The sequence below is a fragment of the Talaromyces rugulosus genome, chromosome IV (genome assembly GCF_013368755.1).
Source record: "Talaromyces rugulosus chromosome IV, complete sequence".
Classification (NCBI taxonomy): domain Eukaryota; kingdom Fungi; phylum Ascomycota; class Eurotiomycetes; order Eurotiales; family Trichocomaceae; genus Talaromyces; species Talaromyces rugulosus.
Window position 1 is genome coordinate 4,240,966 of NC_049564.1, and position 15,440 is coordinate 4,256,405.

A 15,440-nucleotide genomic window follows, 5' to 3' on the forward strand; every position below is an offset into this window, starting at 1 on the left:
TCGAGAGCAAGATTGACCACCTGGCCGCGCTGATAACTGGCAGCTGTAGAAGCTCGCAAAATGTTCAGATCGTCACTGTCTGTCAGGAAGGAAAAGAAAGTTGCCTTGTGGTTGTATGCAGTCGAAGAACTGGCTCAGCAACCTCGCCGAGTTCTGGTGCTTGAGCTTTGCGCAGGGTTGGTTGGTTGAGCTGGCGCCAGTCGGCGCTCGTAATCCTGAAAGCGTGCAGCGCCCGATCTGGTTTAGCCCGTGTTCACGTGCCCTGTGCGGCCAAATGCCAAGCCTCCTCCCAGCTTCAACCTTCCGCTTCGACTTAACGCTCGACGTCCAGCTTGGCTTCAAAACCAAAAAACAATAATCCAAGCTCCTGGGATACTCCGTCGCCTGCTGCAATTCTGGGCACAGGGCCTTTCCGGTCGCTTCCAACCTCTCGCTTTCAATTGGCTATCCCCATCACCACCAATCTGGTCCGCGCCGTACCGCATCATCTCCTTCAAAATGCCTTCCCGAAACCCCACCGGCTTTGATATCAACGAATTCAAGGCCGCGGCTAATCCGCGGTCTGTTTGGGCTAAGAAAGACCCATGGGCCCGACAGTCAGTATAATCATTTACAAAAACAATTGGCGTTACACGTTCTAACAACCGGACAGCGAGGCATGGCGATTCACAGGTCCCTTTTCGCGATGGAACCGCTTCAAGGGACTTTTCCCTGGTCTGGGAACTGCCACCGTCCTTTTCGCCGGATACTGCGTCTACGAGCACTATTTCATCCCCGCGGATCACGTTAGCCACAGCCATGGACACGCCGGTCACAGCCATGGAGAGTCTCACCACTAGTTTTGCTTTCGCTCAAGCATATCGACACAAGAGCATATTGTCAAGAACACGGCGCACGCCATTTACCGATTCATTATACACCCAGAGGCTCCATTTCAGTCGTGCTTGAGAAGCCGGCAGAACCAATTTCTTATGTGACCAGAAAAACTGGAAGACGGAGGAAACATGTACTGGTAGAAACATAAAAAATTGTCTAGGCGATGCGATTTTTTCTAGACTATATGTGAATAAGGCGCTGTGGGTGAATATTTTTCTGGGTGTCCGCTTGTGTATGTATATAGTTTCAAGGATTCTGTTCACCTCAATTCATTTCCTATTCTAGACTACATGTATGCCTGCGGCACGTCAAGCCATCAATTGATTGATGTAAAATGTAAAACTTTACATGTAAAAGCTGGAAAATGAATTTATTTATACGCGTCTAATGCACTTAATTTACTCTTCAAAAACAAGGGAGATGCCATCATCACCTGCAGTAACAATGCGTGTCCCACCGGCTGCGTCCTGAACAAATCCAAGGATACCACCGGATTGCTCCCCGCCTTCAGTTTCCACCAAACCAAGGTGGCCTTTCCATTCTCTGATGAATCCTTGACCAGCTGCAGTTGTGCCACCGCGAGCATCCCATCTTCGCACTACACCGTCCAAACCGGCCGAGGTAAGAATCCAAGGCCGCCCTTGAGCAGAAGAGCTGGCAGAAGACTGTCCACGGATGGGAGGCATAGCCGGCGCAGGCTGTTGGAGAAACTCAACCTTGACAACTGCAGCGCCTTCATGGGCTTCACGGATATGTCGGCGGACTGCGAATCGGTGTGCCATATCAAAGAGACAGATGGAGCCGTCTACAGCGCCAGACGCCAGCATTGTATGGGGCGGAGAAGAGAAAGACAAGGTCTCAATGCTTTCTGACTGGGCCTGTAGAGAAGCGAGAAGGGCGCCAGCGCCCGTAGATTGCGAACCGCCAGCAGAAGACTTTGACTTGGTTTTCGTGTTATCGGATTGCAGTCGTGGTAGGCCGATGACTTTGATGTGACCCTCGGCACCACCGACAGCGACGACGGTGCCTGAAGGAGATACAGCCACAGAATACAGACCACCTTCGACGGCAAAGCGCTGGTCTTCCGCTGTGTACCCAACCACGGCACTGGTTCCTGCAGAGTAGGAGATACCTGCAGCTGCAGCCGCGCCGAACACATCGTAAACATAGAAACTGGCATCTTCAGACGCGGTAGCTAACAGGTTCCCATCTGGCGTCCAGGCTCCAGCGGTACAGGCCAAAGTGTGTTGAAAGAAGGTTTGAATGATCGAAATCGGTTGCGCCGAGTCCGTATGGTCGATTTTGAAGACCCAGGCACTTCCGTCACTGCCACCAATTGCAACAACGTTGCTCTTGTCCTCCTGTCCTGGATTAGATGGGCAAACAGCCATCCAGTTGATCTCCTCGACTTCCTGCGACTCAGCTACAAACTCCCATGCGAGCCCGGTCTTTTGTGGTGTTGTGTCGCGCCAGACGCGCAAACGCCCGTCGAGTCCTGCGGTCACGGCATATTCACCGCGAGGCTCCGTGAACGTAACAGCATTCACAGAGTCCGAATGACCATCGAGCTTCTTGACTTGTTCCAGGGACTTCCTCTCGCCTCTCGGTTGCGGATTCGATTCGTAACTTTGTGGGAGCAACGGACGTTCGTCCAGCGGCGTCGAGTCGAAGATGTAGCCAGTATCGTCTCCGGATCCAGTGATCACGATGGATTTGTGCACTGGATGCTGCGCGATGCAGAAGATCGAGTCGGAGTGGTGATCAAAATGCGCGGCGGAGTCGTTCTGCAGGGTGATCTCTTCTATCTGCTGGTATTCGTCGTCCGAGTCCATGTGATGGTCGTCATCTTGCTGAAAGACTTCTTCGGCGTCTCCCTCGTCCAGGTAAACTTCTTCCTCGCCCTCATCTTCCCGGGGGTGATCTTGAGAAGACGACATTTTTGTGAGGTGTTTGCGCGAAGAAAAGAGTGAGCGCAATGGAAAATCCTAAGGGACAAAAAAAAAAAAAAAAAAAAAAAAGAGGTTAAATTGAGCCGCGGGGTAAAGTTCAAGGATATCAACTTTTTCTCCCACGCTTTTCTGGTAAAACAGACAAGGCCCGGATCAGTGTTATAACAATAGGGATATCATAAAAACATCCGAATTTTAAAAAAAATATTTGCCAGTGACCTGCAGCGTTGTATATCATTCATCCATTACTAACCAACGAGCCCCTCCAAGCTTATAAATTGACCCGGTGGCGACCAATGAATGTGGAAATGTAGGTACCCGCATAGAAAGCCCAGCATAATTACTAATTACAGAATTCATCTTTTACACACTGCCATATAGTAGCTTTAATGCAAATACAGTCGAATATTCCTTCACGTTCCATTTTCTGAAGCTTGTAGTAATAACAAAAAAGTTCCTAGTGCCCTTTCGACCCTCACCATCTCATTTCTAACCGTCCCGGATTTCCACAGCCGAGTAGAAATGATATTTCGAACTTGTCATGGCGAAGAGCCTTCACATATAGAGAGTTTGTAGGAGAGCATTGATGCCCTACAATAATTCAGCAATAGAATGTTTCCATACGACCCACTGTAGCCTATTCATGACGCTAAACCCAAAATGGATGCGAGGGGTCAACAAGGTTATACAGATCTGTATAACATCACATCTAAGGGAGTCTGCAAATCAGAATCTTCTACTTCTACTTGATATACTTTGAGTGCTGCCAGAACGATGAACAGCTTCTTTGATCAACCCATATAATCGAAACAGTATTTCGCTAACGCCCCAGATGCACGCACGCGACGTGAAGCCACCCACTCCTACTTTAGGTGCAAAGTATTTGTCGAGCCAAAACCCCATTTAGACAGCTCCGAAAGAATTATTCACCAAATTTCACATCCTGCTTCTATTGATTTAATTACCGATCGACAGGTCGTTCTTCAAAGTGACAATAGAATTCGGAAGTCTGTGAGAACTCATCTCTCCGATCTCAAGTCAGAATGGGAAATATTGGAGATAGTAAGGGCAAACACATCAATCCCTGTCCCTCATGTATACGGCTATTACAAATCAGCCGAGTTTGAACACCTTATCCTGGAGAAGCTCCCTGGAGTAACGTTAGAGAAGACCTGGCCGGCGTTGGAAGCTCAAGAAAAGGCGAGGATAGCAGACGAGGTAGTCGCCCTTCTGGGGGAGATTCGAAAGCTGCATTCTCCGCACATTAAAACAGCCTTGCTTCATCGAAAAGCGCTTCGACCCCATATTAGAGACATTGCAGGGTTTAACCAAGAAAGGTTTGGCGAATTTTTGAACAATGAGCATATTTCTAAATATGTCTCGGCCAGAACTGATTGTTTACATTCCATGTCAAATGTGCTGTCTCATGGTGACTTGGACTGGAGCAATATACTAGTGGCTGACAAGACGGTCAGTGGTATCATTGATTGGGAATGTAGTGGCTACTTCCCAGAATATTGGGAGTGGGTAGGCATCAAACGGTTCTCAGAAACGCTAAAGTCAGATGATTCTTGGTTTCAATTATTGGAACGCAGGATGAGGCCGCCCAAATGCACACAAAGGGAGGGGATGTGGGAGCTAGAGAAGTTACACAAGGCCCTTGGACAATACAAGCAATGGGGATTAATACCAGAAGATCGACAGGCGAATCGCGCTCGTGGTTGGGATGAGGTTTGTAAGATAGTTGGACTTGGCTTTGAGTCTGCCCCTCCTATCGATTATGCGATCTCAACTGTACATCCATGGTGGATTGAGAACCGTGACGAGTAATATCAATTGGAAATGCCTTTAAGCTAAGAATATTTGTGAAAAATTTCCAAAAAATCCAAAACGAAATGAATCAATCTATACTGTATAAATCTCGTGTTATTTACATGCTCGATGGCTCATGGAACTGCCCTACTTTGCTGGCTGGGTTCGCACTTCTCTTTTTTATATAGGCCGCCTTGCCAGCAGGGCAACGAAAAGAGAGTATGCAAAACACTGAGGTGAAGGAGACAACATTTGAAACTCTTCTGTATTCTTCTTCGTGAAGTTATATACAGTATCTTCTAAAATTCTTCAATGTTGCCATCGACTTTGTATATTCCAGATCTAAAGCTTGCCACCAGCCTTCCTCCTCGCCTCCTTTTCCTTGTCTCGCAAAAGTCGCCGCAGAATCTTGCCACTGGGACTCTTGGGGATGATATCGAGAAACTCAACACCGCCCTTCAACCACTTGTGTCGGGCCTTGTGATCTTCGACATGCTTCTTAATCGCCTGCGTAACCGCGGAATCGTCGCCAGACGCCGCCGGAGCTTTCACCACAAATGCCTTGGGGATCTCCCCAGCAGCATCGTCGGGAATCCCGATCACCGCACAGTCGGCCACCATGGGATGTTCGAGCAAATGCGCCTCGAGCTCAGCTGGCGCAACTTGTAGACCCTATAAAAACCCCGTGTGTCAATGAGAGTTTCGTGTCGAGCTTGCTATTTTTAAACATACCTTGACCTTGATGAGTTCCTTGATTCGATCCACAATCCATACGTGCTCGGTGTTCTTAGGCCCAACTCGCAACATAGCCTCGTCTCCCGTGTACATCCAACCGTCTTTGAAGGTTTCCTTGGTTGCTTTTTCGTTATTCAAATAACCTAGGACCACACTTGGAGACCGCAAGAGCAGCTCGCCGGGGGTGTCGTATTCATGGATTTCTTTTCCCTCTGGAGTAAGGATCCTGGCTTCAACACCAGGAAGAATATTGCCGCTTGACCCGAACCAAATATCCAGCGGCGTGGTTGCGCATACGACAGTAGCGGTCTCGGTCAACCCTAGGTGATGTTAGCATTGCCGATTCTTTGGTAACCCATGGAAATTCTTACCATAGCCTTGTCTAATAGCCCAAGTGGGAAAGAGGTTTTGCAGTTCCTGAGCTGTTTCGGCACCCAAGGGTGCAGCCCCAGTGAAAATTGACCTGACACTTGACAGATCAAATTTCTTGAGTATGTCCTGGCTGCGTAGCATGGTGATGATAATCGGAGGAACCTGGTTTCGCCAACATTTAGCCAAAGCAACTTGGGTAAAACGCATTGGAATAAGAGACTCACTAGCGATAGCGAATTGATTTTAAATCTCTGGATGGCATTTAAATACGAGTTAATCTCGAATTTGGGCAAAATAATGATTTGGTCGCCCCGGTAAGGGCCGGAGTGGCAGATATAAACCAAGGCGTAGATATGGCTCTGTGGAAGCAAACCCAGCGACACATCAAATTTGGAAATGCGAGGATCTTCTGCCCTTAGTTGATCGCGGGATGGTTTCTCGAAAGTATTGATTTGTAAAGTATTCGCGATGACGTTGCGATGAGAGATCATGACTCCTTTCTATCTTTTCGTTAGCCCATTGTTGTTCAATACTTAAGACCAATTGCTTTGCTGTTGACATACAGGAAGGCCTGAGGTTCCACTCGAATAGCACAAAAACGCAGTCGTGCGTGATCCCTGTCCAGGACTCCATTTTAACTTTTCCAGCTGAGGCAATATTTTTCCTTGTTGGACGAGTTGATCCAATGTTTTAAATTCTGCGGGGGCTTTTGCGTTTCCAGTTATTTGAGAGGGGAGATCGATGAGATAAATGCGGTTTTTGGGAATTCCGGCCTTTGCCGCTGCCTCTAACGAAGTGTTGAGCAGAGGAAGACATGTAAATAGGGCTTTGGCTCCGGAGTCTTTCAACTGATGGGCTAATTCGGGAGCAGAGTATGCGGCATTGGCGGGGGTTGCGACACCAGACAGTCGGTGTATTGCCCAAAATAAAGGGAGGGTGTCAATCTAGAAATTCATGGATTAGAAACTTGGACTGATCAAAAATAAATAAATAAAATAACCAAACACTTACCGTGTTAAGAAGGAAGCAACCGACAACTTTATCCCATTCGGTACCCTGGTTTGGATTCCAACCAAACTCTTTTGCGAGAGCCCGGGCAAGAAATTCCACACGGTCTCTGACCTCAAACCATGAATATGTCTTGCCAGAAAACCCACAGGTGAAAGGGTGCAGGGAAGACGATAGAGGACTTCGTCCATAACTCTCGTCCAGCATAAACTCGCTAATCGGAATGTTGTCCGGGATAGGAGGGAGCGGCGGGTTGCTCCTTGGAGGATAGTAAACCATATTTTGTTTTTTCTCTGGTGACGAGTAGAGGATCCTTTCAGCAATTGATTCTTTCTGAAGCTCGTTGTTGGCAGAATTATTAATTCTAGGTTACAAAGAGTGAGCGATTGCTTTGCTTAGTACGTTTTAAATTAACTAACTACAGCCGGGATTGCCGCGGCTATGGGCTAGAGCTCGGCAATTACACCGTAGCTAGTTACGGATTTATGGTGGCGGTGGTTGGTTACGACATGCGATTTCAGACGATAAAAGTGGAGCTGGTGGAGACACGTTGGGGAACACGTGCGGGGAAAGCGGGGCAGAGTTCTCCCCGACTGGCTGCTTATTGGCCAGGGACCCCGGCTCTTTGACGCATGCAGTAAAGGCTGATCTATAAGATGACATAAATTGCCCTTTTTGGAATCTGTTTTGCAACAAAGGTCTGTGAAGCCATATCTAGACAACTGGGTTCAGTAGCTGAACAAGGCATTCATGGTAATACTGAAAGATGTAAATATGAACTGTAAGTAGCAACATTCAAAGTAATGCAATTCAGTAAGCTTCTTCATGCAAAATACATTCATACCCCATCTTTTGATCCTTCAACACCCCTCTCACTCCCAACTTCCCGACCAGTCCCATCCTTCTCGAGCCCAAAATCAGTCTCCAGCGTCTTCCTCAACCCAATCTCCTTCTCAAACAACGCCAGCAGAAACGCTACGCCCGCAAAAGCAATCGAAACCTGAAACACGCGCTGTATAGCCTGACTATAAACACTGCGAATCTCCAGCTGCAGCGACGCCGGAAACTGTTTCACAAAGGCCGCCGATGCCGCCTGATACGCACCACCGGCTGCGATGATCTTGGAGACCCGTGGGTCTGATATTGCGCCTTGATCGAGCAGTGTGTCGATGCGTTGGTTGAATATGGCTGCGGGGATGGCCACGCCCCAGATATGTCCGAATAGACGGATAAAGTACCATGCTGCTGTGCAGGCTGCAATGTCGCGTTCGCGGATAAAGGCCTGGAAGGCCGGGAGCATGGTGGTGAAGATCACGCCACCGCCAAAGGCGACGATGCATTGAAAGACGGCCCATTCAGCGACGCTGGTGTCCTCACGGAAAAGCGTGAATAGGCCTAGGCCAAGGGTTTGAAGCGCAAAGGCGAATATATGGATTGGTTTGTACCGACCCCAGCGGACTAGGGCGACGCCGCCGACGATGGAGCCTGGGATGCCGAGGAGAGAAATAGGGAGGAGGGCGACGCCAGCGCGGCGAGGAGAGTAGAGTTTGACGCTTTGGAAAAAGACTGGGAGGAAGAAGAGACACCAGTATAGTAGGGCGGAGTAGAGGAAGGTATTAATGGCAAGGATGATGGACGTGGGAGCGCGGAAGAACCGCGTTGGCATCAGGGGCTCGGCGGATATACCGGTGGTTTGGAGCCAGACGAAGATGAATAGGCCGAGAAAGCCAACGAGGAGGGGGACGAAGGTGTGCCATGATCGCCAGGGGTATCGTGTGCCGGCATAGCTGAGGGCGTACAGGATGGACACAGTACTTGCGATAAGGATGACGTTGCCGATGAGGTCGATACGCTTGATTTTCTGCCAGAACGTCATTTCCTTGTTGTACTTGACGCGCAGGAAGACGAAGAGAAGGACGAATGCGACCCCCCCAATGGGAAGATTTAGGTAGAAGACCCAACGCCAGCTGGTTGAGGAAACGATCGCGCCGCCAATCAAGGGACCGAGTGCAGAGCCGACGCCTAATATGGACATGAGGATAGCAGAGAAGTTTCCTCGCTGGCGGAGCGGCACTAGATCGCTGATGATAATGCTCGACAACATGATGATACCACCAGAGCCAACACCCTGGATTGCACGCCCACTGATCAGCATGGCGCCCGTGCTGGCACCACCACATATTCCGCTGCCGAGCACGAAGATGGCAACGGCCGCGAGCATGACATATCTTCGGCCGAAAATGTTGGAGAATTGGCCGAAGAGAGGGAGAATTGCAGTGCTGTGGTAAATGTCAGGATTTGGTAGCCACCTTGCTCATGCTAGAACACACGTACCTGGTTAGGAAAAAGGCATTGGTGACCCAAATAAAGTTGTCCCCGAGCTCTAGGTCTGTCAGGACTACGGGGGCTGCGATGGTCAGCACTGTATTCTCAAGTGCTGCTAGTAGATTTGTGATGCCAAGGCCAATGACAATGGCATACACCTGTAAACTGGGTTTGAAAGGCGCAGGCTCTACACTCTTTGGTGGTGACGAGCTCGAGGTCTCCATGTTTTGACCCAAGCCTGTGTCCGACTTGTAACTCAGCAGTTTTTCTCTCTTTTGGGGATTTGTATCAACTAAGTTATTAGGTTTGTAAACAGGACATGCAGCCGCAATTGATTTCTGGTTATATAATCTCCGGTATTAGAAGTGCCTTGGCAATTCCTTGTCCATGTCGCCAGCAATTGACATGTGCGCTGTCAATCGAATCTGCCTCGCTTGCCTATCTCACAAATAATACGTCTTCATTGGATCCCGGCAGTATAGACTGATACAGTAACAGAACAGCATTATTGTAATTTATGGTGGCGCTAAATAGACGAGTGCTAGTGCATTGATCGACACCAATCAAGCCATCGCATCAACAGCAATGGTCAGCCCCTCGTAAGTATGGCATGGAGTAATTTCAATCATGCAATACAGGGACTAGCTTGAAACTTGAATATTATCTTGATTTCGGTTGGATCAAAAATGTACGTATATGTAATCATTGATGATCTGAAGTTGGCTGCGCCGCTGCGGAGGGTTTAGCAAATAGAAAGACGCCCTAACATTATTAATTGTGATATACCTTACCAGGTATATACCAGCTAAGAGGCGATAACAAAACAATCAAAGTCATTAAAATAGGATATTGGTTTATTGAATAAATGCGAGAACCGGCTACTAAACAACAGCAACCAACTTCCTCGGATGCCCTCCACCAGCCAAAGCTTCCAACCCTTTAACAACACCCTCCAATCCTCCCTTGAGTTCTTCTGTCGGATGCGTTTTTAAACTTCCGGAATCTAACAAACGCTGAAACATGCCTATATGGCGCACCGCTAGCTGATACTTTTCCTTGCTGGCTGGTCGATCGTACTTTTCTTCTCCTAATACAATATCCGCTCCATACACCTCCGCCGACAAAACAAAATTCGGATGCACTGCCCGTCGTTGCGCTAATAGATCGTCAGCTATGTATTCCAGCGACACGTACCGGCCGCCTGGTCGTTGAATTGCGGCGTAACAGGTGGTGACGCTGGCTACATCGCTGATGCAGTCCAGTGCATATTTGAGTCGACCAGCTGTGTATGTCTTGATTTGGAGCGCAACATCTGAGCTTGAGTAGTCGAAAACAGCGGAAGCTCCTCTGCTGCGAACCAAGTCGAAACTTCGTGGCGAGCAGGTCGCGATGGGGTCGTAGCCGGATAGCTTTAGTAGTTGTATCGCGATTGTTCCCACAGATGTACTCCCGCCGTAGACAAGTATGGGGATGGGCTTCTCAGAAAGCAGGGGCTCTTCAGGCTTCCCTACAAGGTCGAGGGCGTCTGGAGACCATAATGACAGCAGGCAGGTTGGGATCGCGGTGCCAAGTGTCGCGGCCTTGAACAGGGTCAGACCACCACCACCATCATCATCTTGACTCTGGTGTACCGAAGAAGTCGGTATACGCAGCAGTAGATCAGCGCGCACGCGGACATACTCTGCAAAAGCACCGTTGGTTAGTCGATGTGTTGACGAGAAGGTGAACGCCGCGCCAAAGACTTCTGTTCCTGGTTTTACGGAGTCAACATCGTCCGCTACCTGGACTACAGTGCCGGAGAAATCGATCCCGACGTAGGCACCTGGAAGAGGGAAGTTTTTCTGAATCTTATAATCTGAAGGGTTGAGAGCGACGGCGTATGTTTTTACAAGCACGAAGCCTGGCAAAAGTGATGGGATAGCCGCCTCATTAGCAACGTGAAGCTTGCCATTTCCATCTTGCTGAATGGCTCGTTGAAAAGATGGGAGAGTTGTTGGTGTCATTAATGAATAATATTAACTGGACAATGATGGTTTCCTTCTGACCCTAGATGATTAACGATTTTGAGTCGAAATTCGAGTACAACGTTAAACTAACATGTGAAGATTTTCGTGCTCATTCCGCTCGATACGAACCTGTCTGGTTATAATCCCGGCCATGTATACAGCCATTGAAGACGTAATAATTAGGGCTAGTTGTGTCGGCACTAATCATTTGAACAACCTATAAATAACCACTAGCACTTTAGCAAATACGTAACTTGCTGTACAACCTAGAATTAGGTCGTATTTTAGAGCTAAAGAACACCTAACCAGGCTAACCGATGTGGCTGGGGTGGGACTGCGCTTGCCGATAGGACGTAGATCAATACTATCAGCTAATAAATTTAGGAGACCACTACTAGGCCACCCGAGAAGTTACACTGAGACTGAGGCTGAGTAGTGAGCATATCCACTATAGTAGTACTAGCCTAAAGTGGTACGGAGTACGTACATACTACATACTCAAGTAACCCCACCGTAAGTTAACAGCACCAACTGCTTAGCTGCAGCTGGCGGCTTTTGGCCGGAATCTCACGCGGATGTCTGGTTTCTGGTACATTCCCCACCCCCTCAAGTCCCTGTCCATGTCAATCTGTTGGCCTGACACCATTTCGAGGTCAAATGTCCACAAGACCTTGGCTAAGAACACCCTGCTCTGCCACCAAGCAATTTCCTTCCCCGCGCAAATACGAGGTCCCTGGCTGAACGGTTGAAAGCCCTTGCGGTTGTCATGTGCAAATTGTGCATCGTATAATGGGTGATCCTCCTGCAGCCACCTCTCAGGACGGAAGCTCAACGGGTGCCGGAAGTTACGTGCGCTCCGTGCCAAAGCAAAACTGCTAGATTGGCAAACCACCTAGGGTAGAGCAATAATAATTAGGAAAGATAGATATAACAATTAGGACACGTAGATAGCTTACTCCTTTTGGGATAAATGTTCCATCGACCATGGCGCCTGGGCTAACAACGGGCATTCCAGTAAGCACACCAGGCATGATGCGCAGTGACTCGTTCAAGCACGCCGTCAAATACGCCAATTGCGCTGCCGAGCCTGATACGATCTCATCGTAATTTTTGAATGCGCTCCTAATCTCCTTGGTTAATGTGTCCAGTGCATCTGGGTTTTTCAGAAGGTAGTAGATCGTAAAATAGAACCATAGCGCTGGAGGCTCGTATCCGGCTACCAACAGCTGTCCTGCGACTTGCTCTAGGTGCCGCATCTCTTTTCGATCATTGGGAGGTTCGCGATCTTCGGGAATAAGTTGCTCAAAGAAATCAAGGTGGTCAACTGCGCCCTTGCGGCGGATGCGCTGCTCGAGCTGAAAACGGCTATGACTTCGAATATGAGAATGCGACCGCAAAGCGGTGATTGCCAGAAATAGACCTTTCAGAGGACTGAGGAGGGGAAACCGCCATGACATCTGGATAACCACGACGGCTCTATTAAACCCAGAAAGGATTGATAAATAGGGTGGCTCTTTCACTGTCCAATGGTCAACATTTCGTCCTCAGAACAAGAGAGAGACATGAGACCTTACTGTCTTTGAGGGCATTCATCTCCCGATTATAGGCCATATCAGCAGAAATATCAACGCAGAGCCAGTTGATCCACGTAGGCAAACTAACACCACCAGTTTCGCCGCCTAGCTCTGTCATACGCTCAACAAAGAGGTCAATATACTTGTGCAAAGTCGCCTCTTTAGCCCTGAGAGCCCGACCGCTGAAAGCTGGAGACAATCGCTTGGCCACCTCGCGGTGTCGTGCCGGATCCCATTCCCAGATCAGACCACCATGCTCGTCATTTCCATGATTGTTGATCTGAGTTTTAGGGAATTTTTCTAGGTTCTTGTTATGGGAACCATAGATGTCTATATAGTTCTTACATAAGCCTGGATAGGGAAATTTCATGCTAATAGAAGCTTACCAGACAGAGCCTTTGGTGTTACAAATGCTATTTCGTTCGGTGCAATCCGTACAACATCACCTGGAGAAAGGAGTTAATGATTCCGAAAAAGAGAGCGATGACTTTTCACGTACCATATTTTTCGAGGGCATCTGCAACGGCCCAGGGCCATCGTCCAGCTAATCTAAACTTCAGGTTAGTTATAATACCAAGTATTAATTTCCAGAAACACTTACGCGTGGTATGCATACCAGACGTCGGAAATTGCAGCAATTTTCGGGCCTGGATATTTAGATAATGGATGGAAGTAGAGACGCCAGATCGACCTGATAGTTAGATAAAAAGTACCCTGTTATGGACATAATAGATAAGTCAAGAATTTTTTAGTAAAAAAGAGGCTGTGAATAGACAAACATACGCTGATAAAAATGAATGTAAGCAGCTGTTGAATTGTGAATATATCGAATGCCCTGTAATCGAGAAACGCCATGGCTGGGACCGACCAGGTGTTAAGAGGAAATTTTACCAAAGGAAGAGCAAGCTAGAATCATGAGGAATCGTAAATGATGATGATAACGATGTAGAATAGAGGAGTGGAGGGCGGATGCGGTGGGAAGGAGGAAGAGAGACTGGAGGGGATCCGTCTTGGCATGTGACAGTCGCCTTTCTTTGTTTCAATGTTCTTACAGGGACGTCGTAATATTTGGCATTTTCTCTGAACACAATTGTGATACTGTAATTAATTCAGACGATGCGTAAAGTTATGCAGGTTATTTCACGTACGTTACAGTCATTGCCCAATTGTTAGGTTTGTCATGCATCTGAACGGGCCGATTATTATAAATCATAAACTATATACAAATATCCGCACCAATTTATACCAGAACATTGCGCAGTTATCCCACTAGATCACGTCGAACTGCCTCTGTATATGTTTACTGTACACTTGTGGATGCGTAATTGGAGAAATGTCGCCTAGAACATGACTATTACCATAGGCGCCCGCGGGAGGCCCAGCAAGTCCCTTGGTGCCGTTATAATCAACCAGATTTTCCCAGTCCTGACTTGAACTTTGATCTGAATTGTTTGCACTGCGCTTTCCCGAGCCCTTGGCCGAAGTTCGTGATGACCGAGCGCGGGAGGTCCATTCAAGGATTGGGTGTTGCGAGAGTCGGTTCCAGAAACTGGCGGCCATCGGAAGAAAAGTGTTGTACATGGGGAGGGAACAACAGAGAAGAGCGGTGAACATTTGGACGCCTGTCCACAGGGAGACCATGCTGAACGCATCTGAGAGAGAGAGACGCAGTTAGTCGTGACTTCTATTAGAATGGTGAAAATCGAAGGCCACTTACATAGAATGCTCGTAGAATAAGTGACGGCAATCTTGACAAATCCGATTATTCCAACACTAAGGAAAAGAGTTAGATGGAGAACAAGATACCGGGATAAATAGCAGAGAAGAAACCCACATGAAACCGAGACCGAAAAGGACAGTTATCCTCAATTTATCATTGAACGACAAGTGGAGAGGTCGAATCATTATCATTGCCAAAATCACCATGGCGAAATCGATGATTGAATTGGGTAGTTCCCCGCCTAATATGACTGTTCCTTCATCTTTACATGTGCCTGGTACCGAAAGGTCGAAATATCTCTGAAACGGAACACACTGGAGGCCCTGGAAGATGCAAAAAGCAATGAATAGAATCGTTTGAGCGGATGCCAATATGTATATCCAAATCCTACAGGCGGTACTGCTGATTCCGAAAATACGGTGGTAGAAAGCTAGAATACTCAACTTCACACTAAGTACTTGTACAAAGTAGAAGTAGAGGCCGGATATATCCCACTGTGTTGGGAATGGTGAGCGTCTGAATGAAGAGTAGAAAGACAAACCCGTGAATAGGATAACATACCTTGCGCATACGAGCATAATCCGATGGGGTCTCAATAACCTCTTGGGTGATCTGGCGTCCATTAAGAATGCTAATTGCTAAGACACGTATCGCATTTCAGCAAGGCTGGCTGGAGGTATAGGATAGAGCTCTCCTGCTTACCCATCAACCCTGCAAGATTAGTCAAGACGAAGAAGATGGTGGCTATCACGGCCAGCCAATCCTCAACTCCGACTTTGCGCGTTACACGTCGGACACCAACGAAGCGCAGCGCCGTTACCGCAATCCCCAACGGCGTGAATATGATAAGTGTGACAAATTGGGCAAATTGTGTGGGATCCTTATTTATTTCGAAGGCCATTCTTGCCGTGGTGAGCGCTGCTGTGAGGTCGTAGATGACATCGAAGCATCTAGAGAACTAAACCGCCACATTTTTAGTCACAACCCTTCAAATTTTGAAAATATGCACGACAGAACTCTTGGCTTCTTTCTCTTTGCACGCTAAAGTTACGGAGAACATTGA

At 47.9% G+C, this 15,440-nt stretch overlaps 8 protein-coding genes across 8 annotated transcripts; 2 read left to right on the forward strand and 6 right to left on the reverse strand.

Annotated features, from left to right (window-relative positions):
• Positions 1-498: 498 nt before the first annotated feature.
• TRUGW13939_08178 (uncharacterized protein) lies at positions 499-839 on the forward strand (the record flags this gene model as incomplete). The annotated part of the gene is made up of 2 exons (XM_035491314.1): positions 499-596; positions 653-839. 2 exons carry the CDS (start codon positions 499-501, stop codon positions 837-839), a joined length of 285 nt encoding a protein of 94 aa, XP_035347207.1.
• Positions 840-1,274: 435 nt separating this feature from the next.
• On the reverse strand, positions 1,275-2,813 carry TRUGW13939_08179 (uncharacterized protein; the record flags this gene model as incomplete). The annotated part of the gene is made up of 1 exon (XM_035491315.1): positions 1,275-2,813. One exon carries the CDS (start codon positions 2,811-2,813, stop codon positions 1,275-1,277), a length of 1,539 nt encoding a protein of 512 aa, XP_035347208.1.
• Positions 2,814-3,868: 1,055 nt separating this feature from the next.
• TRUGW13939_08180 (uncharacterized protein) lies at positions 3,869-4,655 on the forward strand (the record flags this gene model as incomplete). Its single annotated transcript, XM_035491316.1, has 2 exons — positions 3,869-3,887; positions 3,943-4,655. The coding sequence occupies 2 exons, from the start codon at positions 3,869-3,871 to the stop codon at positions 4,653-4,655; spliced, it is 732 nt and encodes a 243-aa protein (XP_035347209.1).
• A 324-nt stretch (positions 4,656-4,979) lies between these two features.
• Positions 4,980-7,031, reverse strand: TRUGW13939_08181 (uncharacterized protein; the record flags this gene model as incomplete). Its single annotated transcript, XM_035491317.1, has 6 exons — positions 4,980-5,309; positions 5,370-5,692; positions 5,744-5,906; positions 5,969-6,244; positions 6,308-6,688; positions 6,756-7,031. The coding sequence occupies 6 exons, from the start codon at positions 7,029-7,031 to the stop codon at positions 4,980-4,982; spliced, it is 1,749 nt and encodes a 582-aa protein (XP_035347210.1).
• Positions 7,032-7,596: 565 nt separating this feature from the next.
• On the reverse strand, positions 7,597-9,301 carry TRUGW13939_08182 (uncharacterized protein; the record flags this gene model as incomplete). Its single annotated transcript, XM_035491318.1, has 2 exons — positions 7,597-9,031; positions 9,087-9,301. Coding segments are annotated over 2 exons (1,650 nt in total), but the record flags the coding sequence as incomplete, so codon positions are not given.
• Positions 9,302-9,958: 657 nt separating this feature from the next.
• TRUGW13939_08183 (uncharacterized protein) lies at positions 9,959-11,080 on the reverse strand (the record flags this gene model as incomplete). The annotated part of the gene is made up of 1 exon (XM_035491319.1): positions 9,959-11,080. The coding sequence occupies one exon, from the start codon at positions 11,078-11,080 to the stop codon at positions 9,959-9,961; it is 1,122 nt and encodes a 373-aa protein (XP_035347212.1).
• Positions 11,081-11,618: 538 nt separating this feature from the next.
• TRUGW13939_08184 (uncharacterized protein) lies at positions 11,619-13,512 on the reverse strand (the record flags this gene model as incomplete). Its single annotated transcript, XM_035491320.1, has 7 exons — positions 11,619-11,975; positions 12,040-12,602; positions 12,658-12,987; positions 13,044-13,103; positions 13,157-13,206; positions 13,259-13,371; positions 13,441-13,512. 7 exons carry the CDS (start codon positions 13,510-13,512, stop codon positions 11,619-11,621), a joined length of 1,545 nt encoding a protein of 514 aa, XP_035347213.1.
• Positions 13,513-13,926: 414 nt separating this feature from the next.
• TRUGW13939_08185 (uncharacterized protein) lies at positions 13,927-15,278 on the reverse strand (the record flags this gene model as incomplete). Its single annotated transcript, XM_035491321.1, has 5 exons — positions 13,927-14,309; positions 14,375-14,430; positions 14,492-14,871; positions 14,939-15,015; positions 15,080-15,278. 5 exons carry the CDS (start codon positions 15,276-15,278, stop codon positions 13,927-13,929), a joined length of 1,095 nt encoding a protein of 364 aa, XP_035347214.1.
• Positions 15,279-15,440: the final 162 nt, after the last annotated feature.